The sequence below is a fragment of the Zootermopsis nevadensis genome, unplaced genomic scaffold (genome assembly GCF_977971745.1).
Source record: "Zootermopsis nevadensis isolate Lab colony 2312 unplaced genomic scaffold, Znev_1.0 Znev_ptg000010l, whole genome shotgun sequence".
Taxonomy (NCBI): domain Eukaryota; kingdom Metazoa; phylum Arthropoda; class Insecta; order Blattodea; family Termopsidae; genus Zootermopsis; species Zootermopsis nevadensis.
The window spans coordinates 21,605,282-21,625,957 of record NW_028259142.1 but is presented as its reverse complement, the minus strand read 5'-3'; the positions used below and the strand labels follow the sequence as shown (position 1 = coordinate 21,625,957).

The 20,676-nt window shown below is 38.1% G+C and overlaps 1 protein-coding gene across 3 annotated transcripts in view; it reads right to left on the bottom strand.

Annotated features, from left to right (window-relative positions):
• Positions 1–294: 294 nt before the first annotated feature.
• Positions 295–20,676, bottom strand: part of drpr (multiple EGF like domains draper) — a 44,846-nt gene continuing 24,464 nt past the window's right edge. Inside the window, exons 8-19 of one of the 3 annotated variants that reach the window (XM_022073163.2) lie at positions 18,968–19,179; positions 18,412–18,578; positions 17,794–17,922; positions 15,267–15,374; positions 12,599–12,970; positions 10,892–11,047; positions 8,812–8,988; positions 7,536–7,646; positions 6,998–7,204; positions 5,437–5,634; positions 4,058–4,216; positions 295–3,878 (exon numbers count right to left, since the gene is read on the bottom strand). In XM_022073163.2, coding sequence (XP_021928855.1) covers positions 3,745–3,878; positions 4,058–4,216; positions 5,437–5,634; positions 6,998–7,204; positions 7,536–7,646; positions 8,812–8,988; positions 10,892–11,047; positions 12,599–12,970; positions 15,267–15,374; positions 17,794–17,922; positions 18,412–18,578; positions 18,968–19,179 — 2,130 coding nt within the window. In that variant the 3' untranslated portion in view covers positions 295–3,744. The remainder of the gene's footprint in view (positions 3,879–4,057; positions 4,217–5,436; positions 5,635–6,997; positions 7,205–7,535; positions 7,647–8,811; positions 8,989–10,891; positions 11,048–12,598; positions 12,971–15,266; positions 15,375–17,793; positions 17,923–18,411; positions 18,579–18,967; positions 19,180–20,676) is intronic. The other 2 variants (XM_087346837.1, XM_022073164.2) reach the window with 2 other exon arrangements.

Genomic DNA, 20,676 nt, shown 5'->3' with positions numbered 1-20,676 from the left:
TGTATTGTTGTAGAAGTTCACCAGTGTTTCAGAGATATAGGACTGGTCAGACAAGGTACAACTTTAACTGGACCAGTGGAGCCTGATTGTCACCTTTTTCCACACTGGTCTGGCTAAGGTTCTACCTAGTTTGGTTAGCCCCATATCTCAAACTAATTATTTGTGCACGTCTTACTCATTGCCATGATGGAGACAGCAGCTCTTAAATATCACAAAACTGCTACCAGACTACGTGGTGCAACAACCCAGAAGTGAGCCACCTTCAAGGAAAAACACTGTACAAAAACTACAAAATTATAATAGAATATGTATTTTGATTCATAACAGCTTCTGAACAAGTAACATACGATGTGTAAAAGTCATTTCAGTTTTGATCTTCTTAACTTTATGGAATGTTTTATTACAAAAAACTTTTTTTTAAATTTCAAACAAAGAACACATCTGTTCACACATTTATTTATTGCTTTTTTATCATCTCACTTTAAAATAAGAATTATATTAAGCTATGTATTTACTACATGACATGTGATCACAGTGTACAGATTATTTGTTTGTTACATTCAACTAACAGAGAAAGGAAGAGAACCGACTGCAGCAAATTAAATTTTAAAAAATGCACAAATGTGCAAACACTTCAGAAGAGTTCAGTCACTGCTTATTACCAAGCTACGCGATTTCTTGGTTTTCAAGCACAGCACAAGGTTCTATTTTGCAATTGTCTTCGCCTCCTCTCAACATATTACTTTTATGTACAAAGGTTTTACCCGAGACAAACTTTTACCTTAACTCTATAGTGACAGACTGTCATTTAATGTTGAATACAGTTCCAAGGATATGCAGAGCTGAGGTAATTACAACTTCATCTGTACGAAGTTGCTGATGTGCTTAGAATTAATTATTTCATTTCAGGAGAATGTTTCTCCATTGAGAAACTTGAAGCAGTTGTTCTTTTCTACAATTTTGTGTGAGTGCACATTTTGACATTTTTTGCCTAACATAATTTTGATGTTAACCATTGGTATTTGGTTATAAATGAAGGAATCTATGAGCTGAGTTTCTCTGCACTTTTGTGTGCTATGTAAACAGTGTTCTCACAAAGCCATTAGGAGGGTAAGATTATATGTAATACAAATGCTATTTTGAAATACAGCTTTAGCCTGAAAACTAATAAGTTCAAATCCTGCCTAAGGAATCAATGTTTGTGTACATCATCATTGTATTCATCACCAATTTGTGGCTATCTAGAAATATCCCTCAAACTGCAGTTCCTCTTGGTGTAATTTTCTCCAGCCCCTTGTCACTTCATCCCTCTAGGTCAAAATATTATCCTCAGAACTGTTGCCAAAATGTTGACAAACCTTCAGCAATCAACACGGCTTATCCCAAAATGCTGAAGTTACAGATTAAAAGACTTATGACTGAAATATTGGGAGGTGATTTTCAATACTGACAACGGCCTGGGAAAAATTATACAGCAAGAAAGAAAAACAGTATTTACAATTTCTGTAATGTTCATTACCTGGACAAGTCAAACAAATGATGTCAGTAACAGCTTCAAACATGAACTGCCCATTTGGAAAAATCAAGTCACACTTTAAGACTGGCTACAAGTATTAAGCTTGCCAACAGTTGAGGGTTGCTGTTCCCTTTCTTGTCTAGTCAGACATCATCTTGAATATTGACCGAGGAAGCTCTCTAAAACACATAATTATGTATGCATGCGCACACACACACTCTCTCTCTCTCTCTCCGCAAATTCATTAACAAACAAGTATTAAAAAACACATTACACCTATCCCTCAATTCTTTATTTACAAATTTCCAATTTATTAATTTTCACTACATGAAGAAAAAACCTTCATCCAATGGCCGAGCATCAGCTTTGTGAGTAACAAACACAGAGGAATAGAGAAGTACACAGCACATGGAAAATGTGAGGCTGACTAAATTCTCTCAACCACCAGCTCCTCCCAATCTGGTTGTGAATGATTTGTTATACACGCTGATTCTTGATTATCATTATATGTACAGTAATTGAAGTTGTTAAATTTTTAAGGTTTCTTTGTTTATGTATGTTCTGATGTTTATACTGTTAACTACAGGGACTGCTGTACAATGTAAACATTTGATTTAACACTTCAATTGTGCCTTACAGGGTAAAATAGGTAATAAGTATCATAAAAAAGCAATACTGTTATAATTTTTATGACATGCTTAAGGAGTAAAAAAAATGTTGGATAGTTTTTCTTGGAGTCAGGAACCAGTCACAATTTGTCACATGGAAATTAATGAGAATTTCATTTTCAATTTACAAATTTTCATCTTACAAACACTTCATTGCATGACTTACATTTCTAAATTGAGGGATCAGTGTAGAGTAAAAAGTTACTTTAAGAGAATTATGTTTTTAAAATATACACATAAAATAAATGAAATCTGATAAAATATTCATAAAAACTCATTGCCTGTAAATAATCTTTCTAAAATTGCATTAATCTTCCAGTCTGTATGTTATTATACACTGCTACACTTTCACAGACTTATCAAATCCATGTACTACCATTGTGCACTTATGGGAAACAATATGATACACCCACCCACTTCTGTTAGCAACCAGAAACATTCAGATGTTCATATACACTGTAATACTACTGGCTTATTGTGGAAAACCAATTCTGTTGTTTGTTATATATCTGAGCCCTGCTGCTACATGTGTCCATTCAATACCAAGCTCTATGCCATACGCGAATTGTTATATTGAACCACGCACAAAGACTGTCAAAATTTTTACACATGAAAATACTGTTTATAAGATCTCCGGTTGTGGCCACATGCCCTTAATTCTGTTTGATGCAAAATGTTAAAGGAGAAACAGATTTCATATGCAATAACAAAAATTTAACGAAGCTTTTTTTAAAACAAATTCAAAGTCTATGTGACCAATCAAAAATCTATTGAAACATATGCAAAAATCATAATATTTCGTTTTATTGCTGAATGCACATAAACATATTTCCATGTAAAAACGAAGTATGACACTCTGCACTCATAAGAGCCAGGTTTGTTGGTTTTTAATTGCCTCTGCCAAGAAAAGCTCTCTTTAAAACAAAAAGAAGGAAATATCTCAGAGTCCAGTGATCAAAATGAGTGATCCAATGTAGCGACTCAATTACAATAAGCATTATAAAGTCACAGAAAATGCAATGAATGTGAGTGTTGGAAGTTCCGATTTTTACAGTAACGATGAACCACATAACAGTAGGTAGCCAGCTGTTTTATCACTAAATTCAAGAGATCAATAAGAACTACTTCAGTCTCAGAGGAATTATGTCATTGTCACAAAGCACAATGTTAAAAACAAGCGAGTATCATGTATACATAACAGGGGAAGAATACACTTTCTCCGACAAGACTAATTTTAACTAACCACGTTTCAATCATTAACTACATTTTTGATACCCACGATGTACATTAGTAAGTGCACGGTGCTGTGTCGTCTACCTTACAACATTCCCAATTTAGCAGCTCTTTATTGTAATGCATTTATTGTTATATAGCTAGCACCTTTGCTTAATTTCATTATGGGCTGTGCAAAAAACACAGAAGAATGTCTTGCCTAAATCATTGTTCAATGATTGTCAAGAGGCTGACACTACCACCAAACTGGTCCAGTCAGTATATTTTCAGAGTTCTGTACATTGGCATGGACCTCACTGCAAGCACCAACCGCTGGAAGGAACTGTATCAGTCTGCGATGTCAGTGTGATCTTTACTGCCAGCATCTTTCGACTGAAGTGTGAAGCCATTGGCCATACGCTGATAGTGTGGTTTCCAGGAACTGCCAGGACGACTGTAGTCCAAGTGGTCATATTCCAGGTCTACAAACATCATATATGTTTAATTCATTGACCAAAAACTATGAGAACAGACACGCACAATTGGAGCTGGACGTAACAAATGCTGTTCCACGCGCATTTTAAAAGTTAAATCATATAACGTGCTTGTTTCTATGGCATGCTGCCCCCCCCCCACCCCCCAATATATCTAGTCAGCTTACCCTGCCCCTCCTTCTGTTTGATCTCATCGTACAAATGCTCCACCTTCCGATCTTCTTGAAGATCCTCAATACTGTGATACACGTTCACATTCGGGTTACCTGCATCTGCCTCACGATTCTTGGTAGAAGTGGGATGATCATATGTCAATCCATATGCCCCTGCAATGCCAACATATGTAATTATGCTCCCTAGTAAGAAGTCAAAACATGATAACGCTGGTCACGTGCATACGCATACAATTCATGGAAGAAATAACTATAAATTTATTAGAAAGCGTATAATACTGGACAGCGGAAAAAATGTAATTGGTCAAATTCTCGTGAACAGGACAGGATTGCTACGATATGAAAACATCTCCTAACTTATTATATTTGAATATACAATTATCACACATGCAACTGGTACACTTCCCTGAATGTTTGCACAAAAACAAAATTAATTTAGTTACTTGGGAATCATGTGGAAAAATCACAGTGACTGCAAATCTTTTTCTTTTCAGAAATATTTACACACCACACTGGACTGGTAGTACTAGATACTAGATTTTTGAACGATCGATGCGATAAAACGATAGTTCGAGGAACGATAGAAGCGGGAAAATGTAACATTATTTTATATGGGATGTATCCGGGACCGAACAAAACGGACGATGCATCCGGGAAAACAATAGTTCGGGGAACGACGGATAGAGGTTTCACTGTACAAGCAATGCTCCTGCAGAGTACATTAGCAGCAGAAGCAAATCTGACTGAAAAGACTGCTGTTAGCATTGTTGGGAATGCGTGCTACGCAAGCAAGAAGCGCGCACACGTGATCTGTTTTGACTCACACTGATCACAAAAATTCCTCATGGGAGAGTCAAGCTCTGATCATGTTAAGCACCAATTACAGAGGCAGACAAATGTTTCAAAGAACGAAATGAAAGCTTTAATTTCATTCCTCTACGTTTTTGTACAAAAAACACTAAATTAATTCAAATTATGAGCTAGATTTTACTGTTGCAATATGTATGCTACGTATTTTGGATGGTGGCACGCTGTGTACATCAGACGATGCTGAAGGGTTAAAAATAAAACATTGCAAGTGAATTAAAAGAGGCTAAGATGGTTTGAATACATAAATACAGGAGTACATTATTCTTTTTTCTAGAAAATAAAATTAGATGGTAGAAAGCAAATGCCGATGAAGATCTACAAGTCAGTGACTAGATAAGGTGAGAAAAAATGCTGAAAGGAAAGTGAGAAATTACTGAAGAGAGGTCCTGAATGATTAGTAGTGGATATGAAAGTGTGTCTGTGCCCTACGCGATACAGAGGAAAAAAAAAAAAAAAGTATACTACACAGGTGCATGTGATCTGAATAAACAACGTTTATGTACCTTTGTTACTGATATCATCATCATCTTCACTGCAACCAGTGCCCAGCTTCTGCCGCTCCAGGTTGGTGTTGTTCTTGCTAACGCCAAGATCATTACGGATCTTTGTCTGGACATTGTTCAACAGCAGGTTCGTTCCATCATCTCCCTTGGAAGCTGGAGTCTGGTATGAATACACCGGGTTGTCAAAGTGGTGTCGATCTGCAGACAAATCACTCACACAGTTTCATATAATAATTCAATTAGGCAGCCAATATATTCACATAACTATGAAAACAATATAACATACCTATATATCATTTTAGAAAGGCTGAAGCATGATAAAAATGAAGGAAAGATAATTTTTAAGAATGCTGAATTTAAATAACTGTAAACCCAATAGCTTTTTCATAGGTGTTCGTACTGCCACTGAAGATGGCAAACAGTTGAAATATATGGGGCATGTAAAGTAAAATAATATTGTCCTCGTTAAATACGAGTATGACGGTATTTTAAAATACACACTGATATAGAGATGTACAGAGAACTGGATCTTCACACTTTGCATTGGAATGTCAAAGCAGACTTGCAACTCAAGGTGGTGCACACACTTGGCAACACTGAGGCAGGCTGGTGTCAAAATAAGATAACCTAGGTTCTATAATTTAAGCTGTCACCAACCGATAGCAGGAATGTCTTATTTCCTGAAAATTCAATTCACTGCTTTGTGAATCTACGATCATACCTAACTTACATTTTATTGTAAGACATAATTGATAAGGTGAAACCTGCATTTGACCACCTGCAAGAAAGCGTTCTGAAGGTTGTGTTCCAGAAGACCAGCATTCAATACACAAAAGTCTCCAGTTTTTCTTTGCCCAGCACCCCATTTCAAAATTTATCACACCTCAAGGGCAATAAAATAGCACAAGTGTAAATGATGTAAATATGTGTAACAGTTCATAGCACGTTCACTGGAAGACACTGGCAGAAACTGAAAATAGTAGCCCAGTTTGGCATGTAAAGACTTTTTACATGCAGTTTAGAAAATTCGTATAAATCAAAATGCATGCATATTCAAATGAAAATAAGTAAAATTATGAGTAATAATTAAAAAAATATGGGTGCTTCAATGAGAAACTTTATGTCTAAATTATTTGTAGAGAACATGTTCCCCCAAATTGTTTCTTTGCAAGTAGATAAGATTTGATGAGGCAAAATGAGAAACTGAGACTTAGCCCATTATTGCTCAAACTAACTTAAGTATTACAAATAAATGTAGGATATTAAATTAAAATTCAGGAAATGGTGTAAAACAACTGTTCTCAATGCTGAGTTTTGAGATTGGGGGAGACATTAAAGTTGTTTCAACATTTTCTTGTAAATGCAGAAGTTGCCCTCACTTGGCAGATGTTTACTGAAATCTATCTTCCTTCATCCTAATCCAGTGGCATATGATGATGATGATGACTGTAATCTAAATGTCTATTTAACCTTTAATATCATCAGCTGCAAGTTCCACTCATCGCTTGGAAAATACTTTATACAGGAACACCAGCTTTTGGGACAGTATGTGCAACATTACCTGGAGCTACTTGAGGATCGGCAATGTACTGCACATGAGCAATCTCCGTTTTAAGATTGGCGACACGACGTTTATAGTAAAACAGTAGAGCCACTATTACGGCCACAAGGATCAGGGCTACAACAACACCAGCAACCATACTTCCATAGTTCTGTGCCTCCTTCTCCTGCACATTCTTGGAGAACTGTAGTGTGTCACAGCGGTCACCTAGAAATGAGAACCGCAGCGATAAATACGTCTCATAATACCCCGGTCCGAGTCTGATTTTCGTAAAACAGGAAATCTTCAGCTCTGCACAATGTGGCAGTTGTTGGGAAAGTAAGAGGAGTGAACTTGCTTTGCCAGTGTCGGACCAGATACTGTTCGTAACTTGTCTCAATCAGAACGCACGTCATTAACTCAACAACCTACCATCAAGGATTTATCAGCATAAGAAAGGCAGGTGCTTTGTTTCTTCATTTATTCAATGACACTTCCTCAACTGTACCAATTACAGTACTGACTTCATTCTTCAAGGTTATTACAACATGAAATGTACCTGTATATCCCTGTCGACACACACAACCATCCTTTGCATGACACAAGAAGTTCTCATTGGGACATTCACATGGCATCATGCAGTGGTCTCCATAGTAACCCTCAGGACAGACTGTAAATACAACAACAAGTCACATTTCCTTCTTTAAGAAATGGCTTAGGACAGCAAACTCGGCTGGAAAATGTAACTGAGAACGAGGCAAATAACCTTCAGGTCTCTGTAGCCTGGTAGATACTGACTAACATTCCACAGGATCTTACTGTCTACATCAGTCTACCAGACTACATGGTGGAACATCTTCATGTTTGTTGCTGTGTGAACCGCAAATTACCATTTTTAAAATGCAGCGAACATCAATTTTGCATCATCAATTTAAATCTACAGGCTTTACATGTAACATAGTAACAAACACATAAAGTAGATGCAGCTTGTGTGTGCCAAATTCAAGGCCCACTTAAATCAAATCAAATGGATAACAAATTATCAAAAGCATTTGTGACTAGAAATGTATCCTCTCATTTTAATAAAGTCTTAGGGGGGGTTCACACGGAGTCGTAGACCAGGCGAGAACACGACCAAGAGGACCGGAGGTCGTGCTCACTACCGAGTGGGAACTAGTGGTCGTTGCACAGTTGGTAGTATACGACCTTGAAGACAGCGGTCGTAACCACTCCGGCATGTTGGAGTGATCACGACCAAGTCAGTCGTGTGCCATTTTCAAACACCATGACTCTGAAGGCGAGAAGAAGCATTTGCGAAGTCAAGTGGGAACTGGAGACGGGCGTTATTAAGCAGGTCGTGTGACTCACTCAAATAGAGTAGTGTTCTCGCCTGGTCCACGACTCCGTGTGAACCCCCCTTTACAATTGCGGACAAACACTAAGCTGCCCATCCATAAAGGGTTAAAAAAAATGGGTCATGAGGACATGGACTGACTCAAGATCAGGTATAATGTTGGGTTATTCTGAATATAAGTATTCAGCTTTGAGTTCCAGAAAGAGCAGCACATTTCTTCATCAGCTAAATGACTAAAAGCAAAAAATGAGTGACGCTTTCCCTCCAAACCACCTTTACACCCTCATGGCACAGTACGTGGACACAGAGGAAAATTAAGGACGTGTATGTAAGTGAAGTGAATTACGTTAGTATCCAACAGCAGTGTTAAGCGTTCCTTTTATGATGTCATACACTATAGTTAGATGGAATCAACACAACAACAAAGCTATAAAGGCAAGAAAAAGAAACAGCAGAGAAAAATGCAAATGCATAAACTCACTTTCAGTGCACTGGGCGCCAATCCATCCTGGTGGACAGCGGCAGAGACCATCATTACGACGGCACTTGCCACCGTTCAGGCACTTGCAGTGCTGACTGCAGTTCATGCCGTACGTTCCAACAGGGCATGCGATGGAACAGTTCTTCCCATTCCAACCGGGCAAACACTGGCATGCACCTGAAGAAACACATGAGGGCCTTCAAATAAAAATAACTACAAGCCACAATACCAGAACGGAATTTTGCAGATGACTAATGCAATTGAGTTCACGAATCCACAACATAATTTCTCCTTGTTTATAATGAGGTACATTTTATTCAAGCACTGTAATAAAATTAAACATGTCCTTGAACTTAATATACTAATATTTAAAAATTAACATTTTAACACTGAAACTTAGTGCTAATCCTCATTTCATACCTACTGGTTTCCACTGCAGTTTATATAAGGCTAAGAAGAAACTGGTAAAAACATGCTCAAAGAAGCATAACACCATTATTTTACAGATAATTTTTGAATTGATGAAAAAATCTGGTGAATTCAATAAATGGATGATGAGATAAGCTGATGTTTCTCTTCAAGCATTTGTAGACATGTGTCTGACTTTGATGTTTTGAAGGACAACAAAGGGTGGCTACTTGGAGAGAACTATGAATACTATGATATTTTTGCAACTTTCAGGAAGATGTTGGTAAGCAAACACACGCAAAATGTGGATAATTTAATTACAAATTTTTCCTGACAAACTATACAGCCCACAGATGCATTTTATGCATAAATGTGTCTGACGTTAAGAGTATATAAAGCTTTTAATAACATTATGATATAGCAGGACAATACAGTCCCATTTGGCCAATCACAAAATCATTTCAAGAGACATGGATGTCTCTTTTGGTCTTTAAAGGTCAAATCAAGAAACATGAGACAATCAAGTGTTTTTTTTTGGGGGGGGGGGGTTTTTGCATTCAAAATTTTTGCCAACAAATTTTTACTTAAAGTAGGTGTGAGGCTATGGGCTGGATTGAACAGGACCAGGTTATGGTCAAATGACAGTGTACAGGTACCCCTTGATTTACGCTGGGGATGCGTTCCTGGACGAACCAGCATAAACGGAATCGGCGTAAATTGAAACTTTTATAATGTAAATCAATGGGAAGTCAATGACATGCGTTCCCAGCACCCAAACACGAGTAATATAATGACATTACATTTAAAGATCTGAAAGAACATAAATAAAATAAAGGGAATTTAAAAAAAAAAAATTATACACTTACAATCGGCAATTCGTCGGTCCCCGCGATTGACTGCGATTCTTTCACGTGATTGGTGTGTACAGTCATCTCTGCTGTCATGCGATAGTTGCATTCATGTAAGACGTTGACCTATAGAAAATCGCGTAGTAAAAATAACCCCGGTACCTCCGCAGAGATTAAATTAGTCCTTTGAAAGTTTAAAGTGCCAGGAATGAAACTGCATAAGAGCAAACTTGCATATTCAAAAGTTTGCATTTCAGAAACACCTTTTACTGATTCATCGATCTCATTGGAGCAAATTTGCATTAACGAAACATACGTAATTGCAGAGATGACTGTATTTATAATTTTTATTCAAAATGAGCGATGTAAGAATTACGATTTAGTATAAGAATCAGTATGAGATACATTGTAAGACATTATAAATAATAGTAAAATATTTTTTTTTCACTTTTTGACTTTCTTGTTTCAAAAGCGGCGCAAATCGAGGGCTACCTGTACTGTGACAGTAGTTATGAAAGTTCAGTTTCATTAACCGGTAATTTCACAATTACCTAATTAAGCATAAAGTCCTGTGCTATGCCACAGAATTAGTTAACACAGGTCAACAAGACTTAACCCTGGCGATGATGACAAATGTTGATCACCTCTGATAAGTGAAGGTGTCTGTCACTTAAGACTGTAACAAATTTTGATACAGGCATAGCAAATCACAGTAACTGAAAAGTCCTAACCAGACCGGATATAGTTAATTTGACAGAACAAAAACATGACCGGGACAGTGCATATACACATACAACATCCAATATAACCAGACCCACACTGACCTGTCACATGGTGGCAGTCAGCACCATTCTTGCAGGTGCACTTATCAAGACAATTTGGTCCGTATGTTCCAAGAGGACATGGATGTTCACAAGTGAGACCAATGTAGCCCGCCCGACACACATACTCACCAGTAACGTGGTCACACGTCCGGTTCCCTTCACAATGAAACAGGTATTTAAAACAATTACATGTGGAAAACAATTCAAAGAGATTCAGTGTACCTCAATACATTTAGCACAGAAACATCTGTAGACACAGAATTGAGAACTTTCACTACAAAAAATAACTGATGAGAACAATGGAATAAGTCTGTATTGCTGGTAGAGTAAATGCCTCATCCTTGGAACTCTCTCTCACAACACTCACCACTTAATTAATCAAACTATAATTATCATGCAATAAACAACACACGAAAACACAACAGACCAAAGCATGCTGGCTCTACGCAATTACCTGATCTTCATCACATGACCACATGAATTAGTTTAATTGGTTTCCTTTCTAGTAAAAAGTAAAAGCTAGGATAATGCTTTAACACTCAGGTATTAATCAGCCCAATTAGTTCGTGCTTTCAGACATTTCTTAAAGAAAAACTGCATTTTAAAACAACAAACATTATAACTTATAAATAAATCCACACACATGAATCATTTTAATACTGAACTGCATGAGAACGTCCATGGAAATTTCAGTACTATTTACATTTATGCTACTCGCACACCATTCTTATAACATAATCCAACTTCCTGGCATTGGATCAAACTCCTGAGCCTCCTATGAATTGGATTTTCTAATCTCCCATATTTATATTTTTGATAAATTTTGTCAAGAGTGTTTGAATATAAGCTGCACTCTTATCAACATTTTCAGAAAGTACTTTGGTTTTAACAATATTAAAAAAACTGTATTTCCTCAATTTTATGATACACTTTTTTCACATTCAATAATTTATGAAACTGGGGCGCATCTCACATTTGATGGTGTCTAATAATCAATATAGTATCTTTTTCCTGCAAACCTGTTATGAAGTCGAGGATGCATCTTAGAACGAAGGAAATACATTACACTACATTTAGATCAAAGTAATATGGAAGTAGCCTCATGGTTTGACCACTGTGCTCTTGAGGGATGGGATCTATAACAGTCCAGTTTTTTTATAATTTTCTCCTTATAATTTATATTATTTCTCTCAAGTAACTCCTGAACTGCTAATTCCTTATGCCAAATTTGGAGGTTTGTTCACTTGCATAGAATGATGTGGAGCACAATCTATAACACTATTAGAGAGTCTGTTGGAAGACTGGAATCTAGCATTTCATCAAACAGTACGGTAGGTCTGGATTTCGTTTTTTAATGTGAAAATGTGTCAGGATAGGCTAAAACTACGTATTACATAACGCATTCAAAGAAAAATTACAGCATACACTGTACAAGCAAACACAACATGGCAGAGAAAGCACTGATCATTTCCCACTCAACACATAAATTCGTTCCTTCCCCACCACAATAACTTAAATTAGTTTGCATACTTTCTGCATTTAAATGAAATGTAGCTGAATAGCAGATACTCAGTTAATTCCATCAATCAAAGCTACACAACCTCAACAGCTGATACCGCATAGTACAACTGATTATCAAAATCGACATATATGAAAGGAACTGAACATTGTAAGTGGATAAGCACATGTACCAAATGTCCCACTCACCATATATCATATCAGGGCACTTCTCCTTGCAGCCGAGCCCATAATAACCCTGTTTGCAAGGTGCGCTGCAGTCTTCTCCCTCCCAACCACGTGCACACGCACAGTGTCCAGTCACTGGGTCACACGAGCTGTTGTTCTGGCACTCGCACACGCTGCCGCAATCTTTTCCGTAGCGCCCTGGCGGACAGCGCGTCTCACACTGTACCCCACCCCACTCAGGCTTACACAGACATGCCCCGGTCACGGGGTCACAGCCGATGCTATTGTCATCATGACAGTTGCACACGAGGCTGCACTCCAGTCCAAACCATCCAGACTCACACTTCCGCTCACACAACTCACCCATGTAGCCCGGGGCACAGGTGCATGTCCCTTGAAGCAGAGCACAGTTGTTAGTATGGCAGCACAAAATCACATCTCTGAGGAAAATAAGTCTCATGATTCTGTTGTCCAAGCCAACATCTTAATTTTTGTTTTTACTTTCAAGAACCTGGTAACTCCTGCTCATGCCGGTGCACAAGATAAAACTCTCCTGCCTGATGCCAATGACAAAAAAGGTTTTACTCTACCACTCAACTGCAAAACAAACTGCCTAGACTCTGCTCCAAAATGTTTGCCACAAATTAATAATTTTGTGGAATGTTTCAAACCCTGCCTATTTCTAACAGACAAGAGGTTTTGAGAGGAACTTATGACCCCTATGTTCTTCTGATACTTCTATCTATATGGTCTGACTAGCAAGAGCAATGAATTAATAATCATAGTAGTCAGTGATTTATTTCTGTACATAGTTTCCACTAGTACAGATTCAGACTATGTTATGTTTATCTAACATAACCTCAAAATTTCACACAGCCATCATATTTCTAACTGTGAACACATAAACCATGTCTTATACACAAAACTGGTAGGTATGATTATAATTTAATACCATGCAAATTTCACATGCCAAATTCCATTCATTCATTCATCAGTTACTGCCATCAAACAGATAAATATAGATTTTACATGACTACCATGTTGTTTTACATTCTACAGAAAGATTAACTAACAATGAGAGGTGGAGATGTTGCAGAGGAGCTTTACCACATTTACAGCAATATGTTCAGCCTGACAAAGCTCATCTGACTGACAGTATTTTCAAGAAATAAAACTAATAAGAATTAACATGTTATGTACTGAAAGCAAACTCCTGTGCTTATATAATTCAAATCTAACCTCACTCCAGAAGTACTGTCATTTCGAAAACCATCAGGTATTTCTACCATAACCTATACCTATATATAAAGAATTTCACAATTTTAACACGTAAGTATTTAGATATAGCAATTACTGTAACTGCTACAGGGCAGAATAATTTTCAGAAATTAAACCAACAGGAGGCACAAATATTTCTGCCATCAAATGATGCAGCTGACTGGTTATCACTTATACCTGAAGGTCCTGAGTTCAAATCTTGGCCCAGAGATTGGTTAACCTGAAAGAGGTTTTTGTGGTTTTGCTCAACCCTCCAGACACATGTTGGGATAATATATTAAAAGAGGCCACAAATGCTACCTTTCACATCTATTCAAACTGAAGTTACGTAACCTAGGCAAATAAAGTAGCATTATAAAATAAACCAATAACCAATCACACTTTTGCTGCTATTGCTAGACACCAATTCAAAATGGTGGATTCTTTTACTGACACTGAAACTAGTCTTCATAGTATAAGGGTAATTTTTATGAAGATTTTTTTACCCAGTAAATTCATGAAATTATGTTTATTATATACAGAAGATTCTCTGAAATGTTGCCATTCATAGTCTATATTTAAATTATATTTAACACAATGATTTTCAGGTATTTATAAAAAATGTTTTCTAATAATTTAATTTCACTGAAATGAAACTCCTGCTAGAGCTATGACAACATATCTGTATGTTTAAAATATAATTAGCTAAGTGATTAAATAAAAACAGACATCATCTTACCAGGATTTCTCTTCTTCAGAAAAAAAAAGAGAGAAATATGAAGTTAAGCTCCAGTAATAATTTTTGGAAACCAATTTGTGTAGGTAACAAAATTGTGAAAATTATCATATGTACTCCAACAATTTATGCTACTAATTAATTCATGCATTGCTATTTTGTGTTGAAGATATTTGTATGTTTATTTTCTTCTGATGATTTGTGCACTCTTAATTTTTTGAAAATGGAAGACACATTTCAAGCATGCAGATGTCTGTTGAAAAGACAAAAAAAAAAAATTAATGGTATAGTGATACTTCCATGTAGCATATTATGCTTATGTTTTCTTTTGCAATCTATCAGTTAACTACTGAAATGAACTGGTTTATGAAAACTGTTCTATTAATCATGGTACCAACTTACTGACATTTCTTTAACTTCAATTTCACAAGTAAATCTAAATGTTATAATTTATTTCCTAAAATATTTAGAAGTAAAAATTCTGTGGAAGGGGAAGTGTACAAATTTTGCAAACAATATAGCAGGCCTAATCTGGCTAATGGAGGCCACCAGAGATAAGCTAAGTGGGTCAGCAGGTTCCATAAGTATAAAGCTAGGGTACCATCCAAGCTGGGTGTGATGGTAAATTACAGAGAGCAAAGAAGTGCCACCACCTGAACAAGGCAGAAAGAAATTGTTAAGAAAATAAACACACACCATTTTGGGGGTTGCACGCTGCATTGTTGAGACACCTGCATCGCGAGTTGCAATCCCAGCCGTAGAATTTCTCATTGCAAGGTCGATCGCACTGCTGCCCTTCCCAGCCTGTGAGACAACATTCCCCCATGTGCTCCTCACAAACATCAAGAACAATAAAAGCCAAAATAAAAAAGGAAAAAATAACAACTAAGGTGGGAAAAACATGAAGAGTTCATTCTACAAACCAAAATGTCTTGTAAGTAAAGTTCCACAAATGCTACCAACCTAAAAATGTGTCGCATGGAGGTGCAGGGTTGCATGGGATGAGTAATACATGCAAGATCTGACTTTGGCTTGAATGAAGTGTTAATAAATTACGAGCAAAATGTTTGTCCTCTTTAGATAATTCTTTTTCTCAGTTTTTAAACGTTATTTATGCTTTAGCAGAATGCCTATTGGATGTTGTGTCCATCTGCCTAGAAATTCAGCAGAGATCATGTTACCTGTCGTCAGACAGAACACTAAATAAATAAAATAAAATAAGTTTCAAAATTTCTGTGCAGAATTCACACCATGAGCAACTGGAAGCAGATACTGAAACAGGTAGACTGTGATATTTCAAAGAGAAAGCCTCACGATATAGTCAGATGGCCACAACTAATCTTGATGCCTACGGTAAATTGTCATTATGAGAAAAAAGCTCTAACGTACAATGTATAATAAGCCTGTGCCAGATGACCACTGAGACAAAGTGAGAAATTTAACACCAATCTAGGTCATATGTGGGGAATCAACACACAATGGAGCTTTAGCCATGCACAAATTAGAATCCCATTCATTGGGAATCAAAACAGCATGCTCTATCGTCGGCAAGATGATGGGAGACTTGAAAGATACTGGTAGTGGAATGGGAATTTAATGGCTGCTGAATCAAATACTGCTCATGTTGACTGACTGAAAATCCTTACAATATAAGCACAGTACTTAAGAACTCATACAGAAAAGTTCTCAATAACCATTTAGAACTGAATTTAATATTAGTTTTTGTGCAATATTGGTCCAGAAGAATGAAGATTTCTGTTCAGGTCACGTGGAGGTATTTCACAGGAACAATTCTACTTTTGTGTGCAATATGTACCAATATTTCAATAAAAGCAAGAAACTGTTAGTGGATGAAAAAAAGCATTTGAGCAATGTGGAAAGCTGAATCACCCATTTCACTATCTTTCTTCTCCCAGTTAAGCAATAAATTCTCTTTAACGAGGCAGAACCTGCATCTCAGGACTACAAAAAGCAATACATTTAAATAAAGAATAATACATTTGTATGTGCTATTAACTTTTGTATAATTGTGACATAACAAGCTCCAAGAGGTGCGAATCCTCCAGAATTTTGCCAAGCAACAGTTACACGGATATTCACGACACAAAGTGCGTTAGAGTGTACCTGACAGCAAAGTAATATACTAACCACACGTGCCAGATCGTGCATTACTCAAAAAATGACAATGTGTGGTGGGAGTTGCATCAGCGTTAATATACGAAACAACAAACTGCAGTTAACCCTTCTGCATAGGAAGATTTAATCTGCTGCAAGCAGCACTTCCTAGTCCATGCCATTTAGAACTGATGAATTTCCATGAATGTTTACGCGATGCAAAATCAATACATCCTATCAATAAAAAAATACCAAACTTTGACATTCATCTTGAAGGTTATGCAAGTAGAATTCATATTGCTGAAAGACTGTGTGAGATAGAAGCACAAAGCAGAAGCTGTTGCCCACTTGCACAGCACTGGATAGTTAGTGGCAGTGCATTGCATGGCACTCCATGCTGAAGGGTTAAGACACCTAACGTGCAAGACAACGCTCACCAACCTCTACTAAGTGTTATTTGCTTGCTCAGTTACTTTCACATGATTCTGCCGCCAGGCAGTATTAATTATCCATATAAATTAGAAGATGTCACTAACACTGATTAGACTATGACTTTACAGTCGAAACAGCCGCGAATCTGACAGAGGTCTGTCCTAACTACGATTTATACTTATCTATTTGCTGTACAGTATAATGAGTATCCCACTCCGAGAATTGCTCTGTAATTTGTGAGTGCTATTCCTGATATCCAGTCGCTCAGGAAACACAATCAACTGATCAAGTTTCTGCACAGACAGTGTCTCAGAAGAGACTTCATGAACAGACTGACATTGCGTATGCATCTCTCTCTGGAGCACAGTATTTAAAAAAATTACTGCGAACCCTTTGAGAGGTGACAGACACAGAATGAAGGCATTCCTCCACATACCGGAGAGCAATGTAGTGACAACTTCTTCATGCACTAGAATTTTAAAAGTACATGTAGCCAGCGCCAGTCCACAAACCAACATGTGAACTGTGCTGCCAAAGTAGAACATACCTCTTGCCACAAAATGTATCTGAGTTAAGGAGCTACAAGATATTAGAAAATAAATAAATTTCTTTACAGTAAAAGTTAAATCACATAAAGGCATAATCTGAATACAGGTTGGCACAACCATGAGCTCACCCGCCGTGCAATTGCAGCGTCCATTCTCACTGGAGCACTTGGCACCATTCTTACAATTACATCTCTGAGCACAGTCTTCACCAAACGTGCCACTCGGACACAATTCACTGCAGTCCGTACCCCGATAACCTGCGAGGCGAAGAAAAATAATGAAAATGTATCAAGTGACCATTTACATACAACTTCTGGAATACTTTATCATATCCACTTTCTACGTACAGAACCGAAATTTCCAACATTATTAGCGCCATCAAAGTAGGCATCATATTCCTATTCAACTTTACTGAGCCACATAGCTCAGTCAGTACAGTGATTGGTCGGATGATCAAGATTAGATCCCCGACAGGGACAGAAGATTCTCCTCTAACCTCTGCATCCAGATTGGCTTTGGGGCTGACCCAGCCTCCTGCCCAATGGGTACTTGGGGCCCTTTCCCCCAGGGGTAAAGTGTGGCCAGGGTGTGATGCTAACCACTCACCCCCACCTAGTGCTGAGGTCAAGAATGAGTTGGAGCGAGACCGCCTCTCACCCCGAGTGTCTACATGGTGCATAGTGGGATAGCTCTAGTTTTCACTTTCTTTTACACAACTTCAGCATATAAGTCTGCCAATTACATACCTGCTGCACAGATGCAAGTCCCATTGACAGGTGAACACTGTGCATCATTCTTACAATTGCAGGTGTTATGGCAGCCCTTTCCATACGTGTAGAACGGGCAGGGGCGAGAGCACATCTTTCCATCCCACCCAGATTTGCAGTCGCACTCTCCAGTCCATGGATGGCACCTGCAACCCAAAGCAGCATTCACACTGTCAAGCTCTTAAAAGAGATATCTCTTATTTTAAGGCAAGAGACACCACACAACATATATCTGAGTTCTTATGAATCCCCATAATTCGAACCATAAAGTAAGTTGTCTATTGCCTATAGCTGATATTACGTCTAACCATTTTAGAGACTGGCTCTGTCTACAGCTTCAGGTAAGAAACGAGGAAATTAAATACCTACTCAGACTCCAAAATGTTGCAGGCGCAAATCTCAACCAGAGACAATCCCCAGGGAACGTTCTTACATCATAATATGAGTCCAGTGGCACTACAGGACAGATTATTGGTTCCGTCCCTGACTTTTCAAATGCAAATAAAAAATTAAACTGCAACAAATCAGAACTCACATGTCTGTATTATCAACATTGCACTGACACACTGACAGGCACTGCGGCCCAAAGAGTCCATCGGGACAGGCTCGTGTGGAACAATTACGTCCCTTCCAGCCCTGTGTGCACGCACATGTCCCATTCACTGGGTCACATGTTGCTCCATTCATGCAGGTACAGTTGTAAGAACAGTTGGCACCAAACTTTCCCTCTGGACATGACTGCAGACACTGTAAACAAATCAACAATTAAAGATATCCGTCTTCTGGGTTATTGCGCTGTGTAGTCTGGTCGATGTTAACCAACGTTTCAGAGGTCATACTGCCTCCGTCATCAGGGCGATGAATATGCCAAAGGGTGTGAGGAGCTGGATTTATAGGCCGGGAGGTGAAAGGTGTAGCCTGCCCCGAGCCAATGGGAGCAGGTATGGGAGTGGACCAATGGTAGCACGTGGGCGAGAGTGGGAGAGGGAGAGAAAGTAGAGAGAGAAAGGTGAGTTTGGTTGTGTGGATAAGGGCCCTGAAAAGGGCAGAGTTAGTGGTCTGGTTGGTTCTGGCGGCGCACTCTTGCTCGCTCTCGGAGTCCTCGGAGTGTGTGAATAATTAAGCGTCTGTAAACATGCTCACTGTCGCAAGGTAATTGTATGGCAGTGGTGGTGCTCTTAGCAAATGAATTATTATTAAATATTACCCTGAAGAAGATTTTGGTCAAAGACTGTTATTTTATTTGAAGCCCAAATTAAATTATTAAATTATTAAATATTAAAATGACTATGAACACTGTAGACGCTTTCAAACTTTCATGGTGATTCACAGCTAACGTGGATCCTGGTTCTGATAGACGGCACCATACAGATGTAAGGCTGTACTGCTGACATTTTGGAGACTTTCAAGGACACAGGGCTCCAAAGGGCAGCTATTGGTATAAATACAATTGGCAGTTGTATCACTCATGACATCTACCCAGATGATGAAGGCAGACAGTTTCCAGAATAGATTTTAACTCAATCACCAACCCCATAGTATAAAGGAAATAAGTTCCATATTCATATAGTAAATGTCTATTATACAAGGTGATTCAAAAAGGAACTTTACAACTTTGAAAGTGTATAGAAATCTATTCAGAAGGCTTACAGAATCGGTTGAGGTGTCATTTTGTAGCAAAATAAATCAAGTTTTACCTCAAACAGTCATTTTGATTCGATGTGATTGTCATTGGTGATACTGCAGACATCCCACCTGAAATCAATTTCTTGCCAAACACGATCCAGCATATTCGGTGTCACTTCTGCAACTGCGGCGGTGATTCGAGCTTTGAGCTCAGTGAGATTGGCAGGTAAGGGTGGAACATACACACGATCTTTAATGAAACCCCATAAGAAAAAATCGAGAGGTGTCAAATCTGGAGAACGAGGTGGCCATGCTATCGACTCTGTTCGACCAATCCACCGACCTGGGAAATGGTTATTGAGGAAATCCCGGACTTCTGTGAGGTAGTGAGGTGGTGCGCCGTCTTGCTGGAAGTGAACGCGTCCTTTTTGGTCATCTTCGTCTAACTTCGGTATGAGGAAATTTTCGAGCCATTTTCAAATGCACAGCCGCTTGCGCTCGCGGTGACGTAATTCGGTACTACAGCACAACGTGAGTCAAACTTGATTTGTTTTGCTACAAAATGACACTTCAACCGATTCTGTAAGCCTTCTGAATAAATTTCTATACACTTTCAAA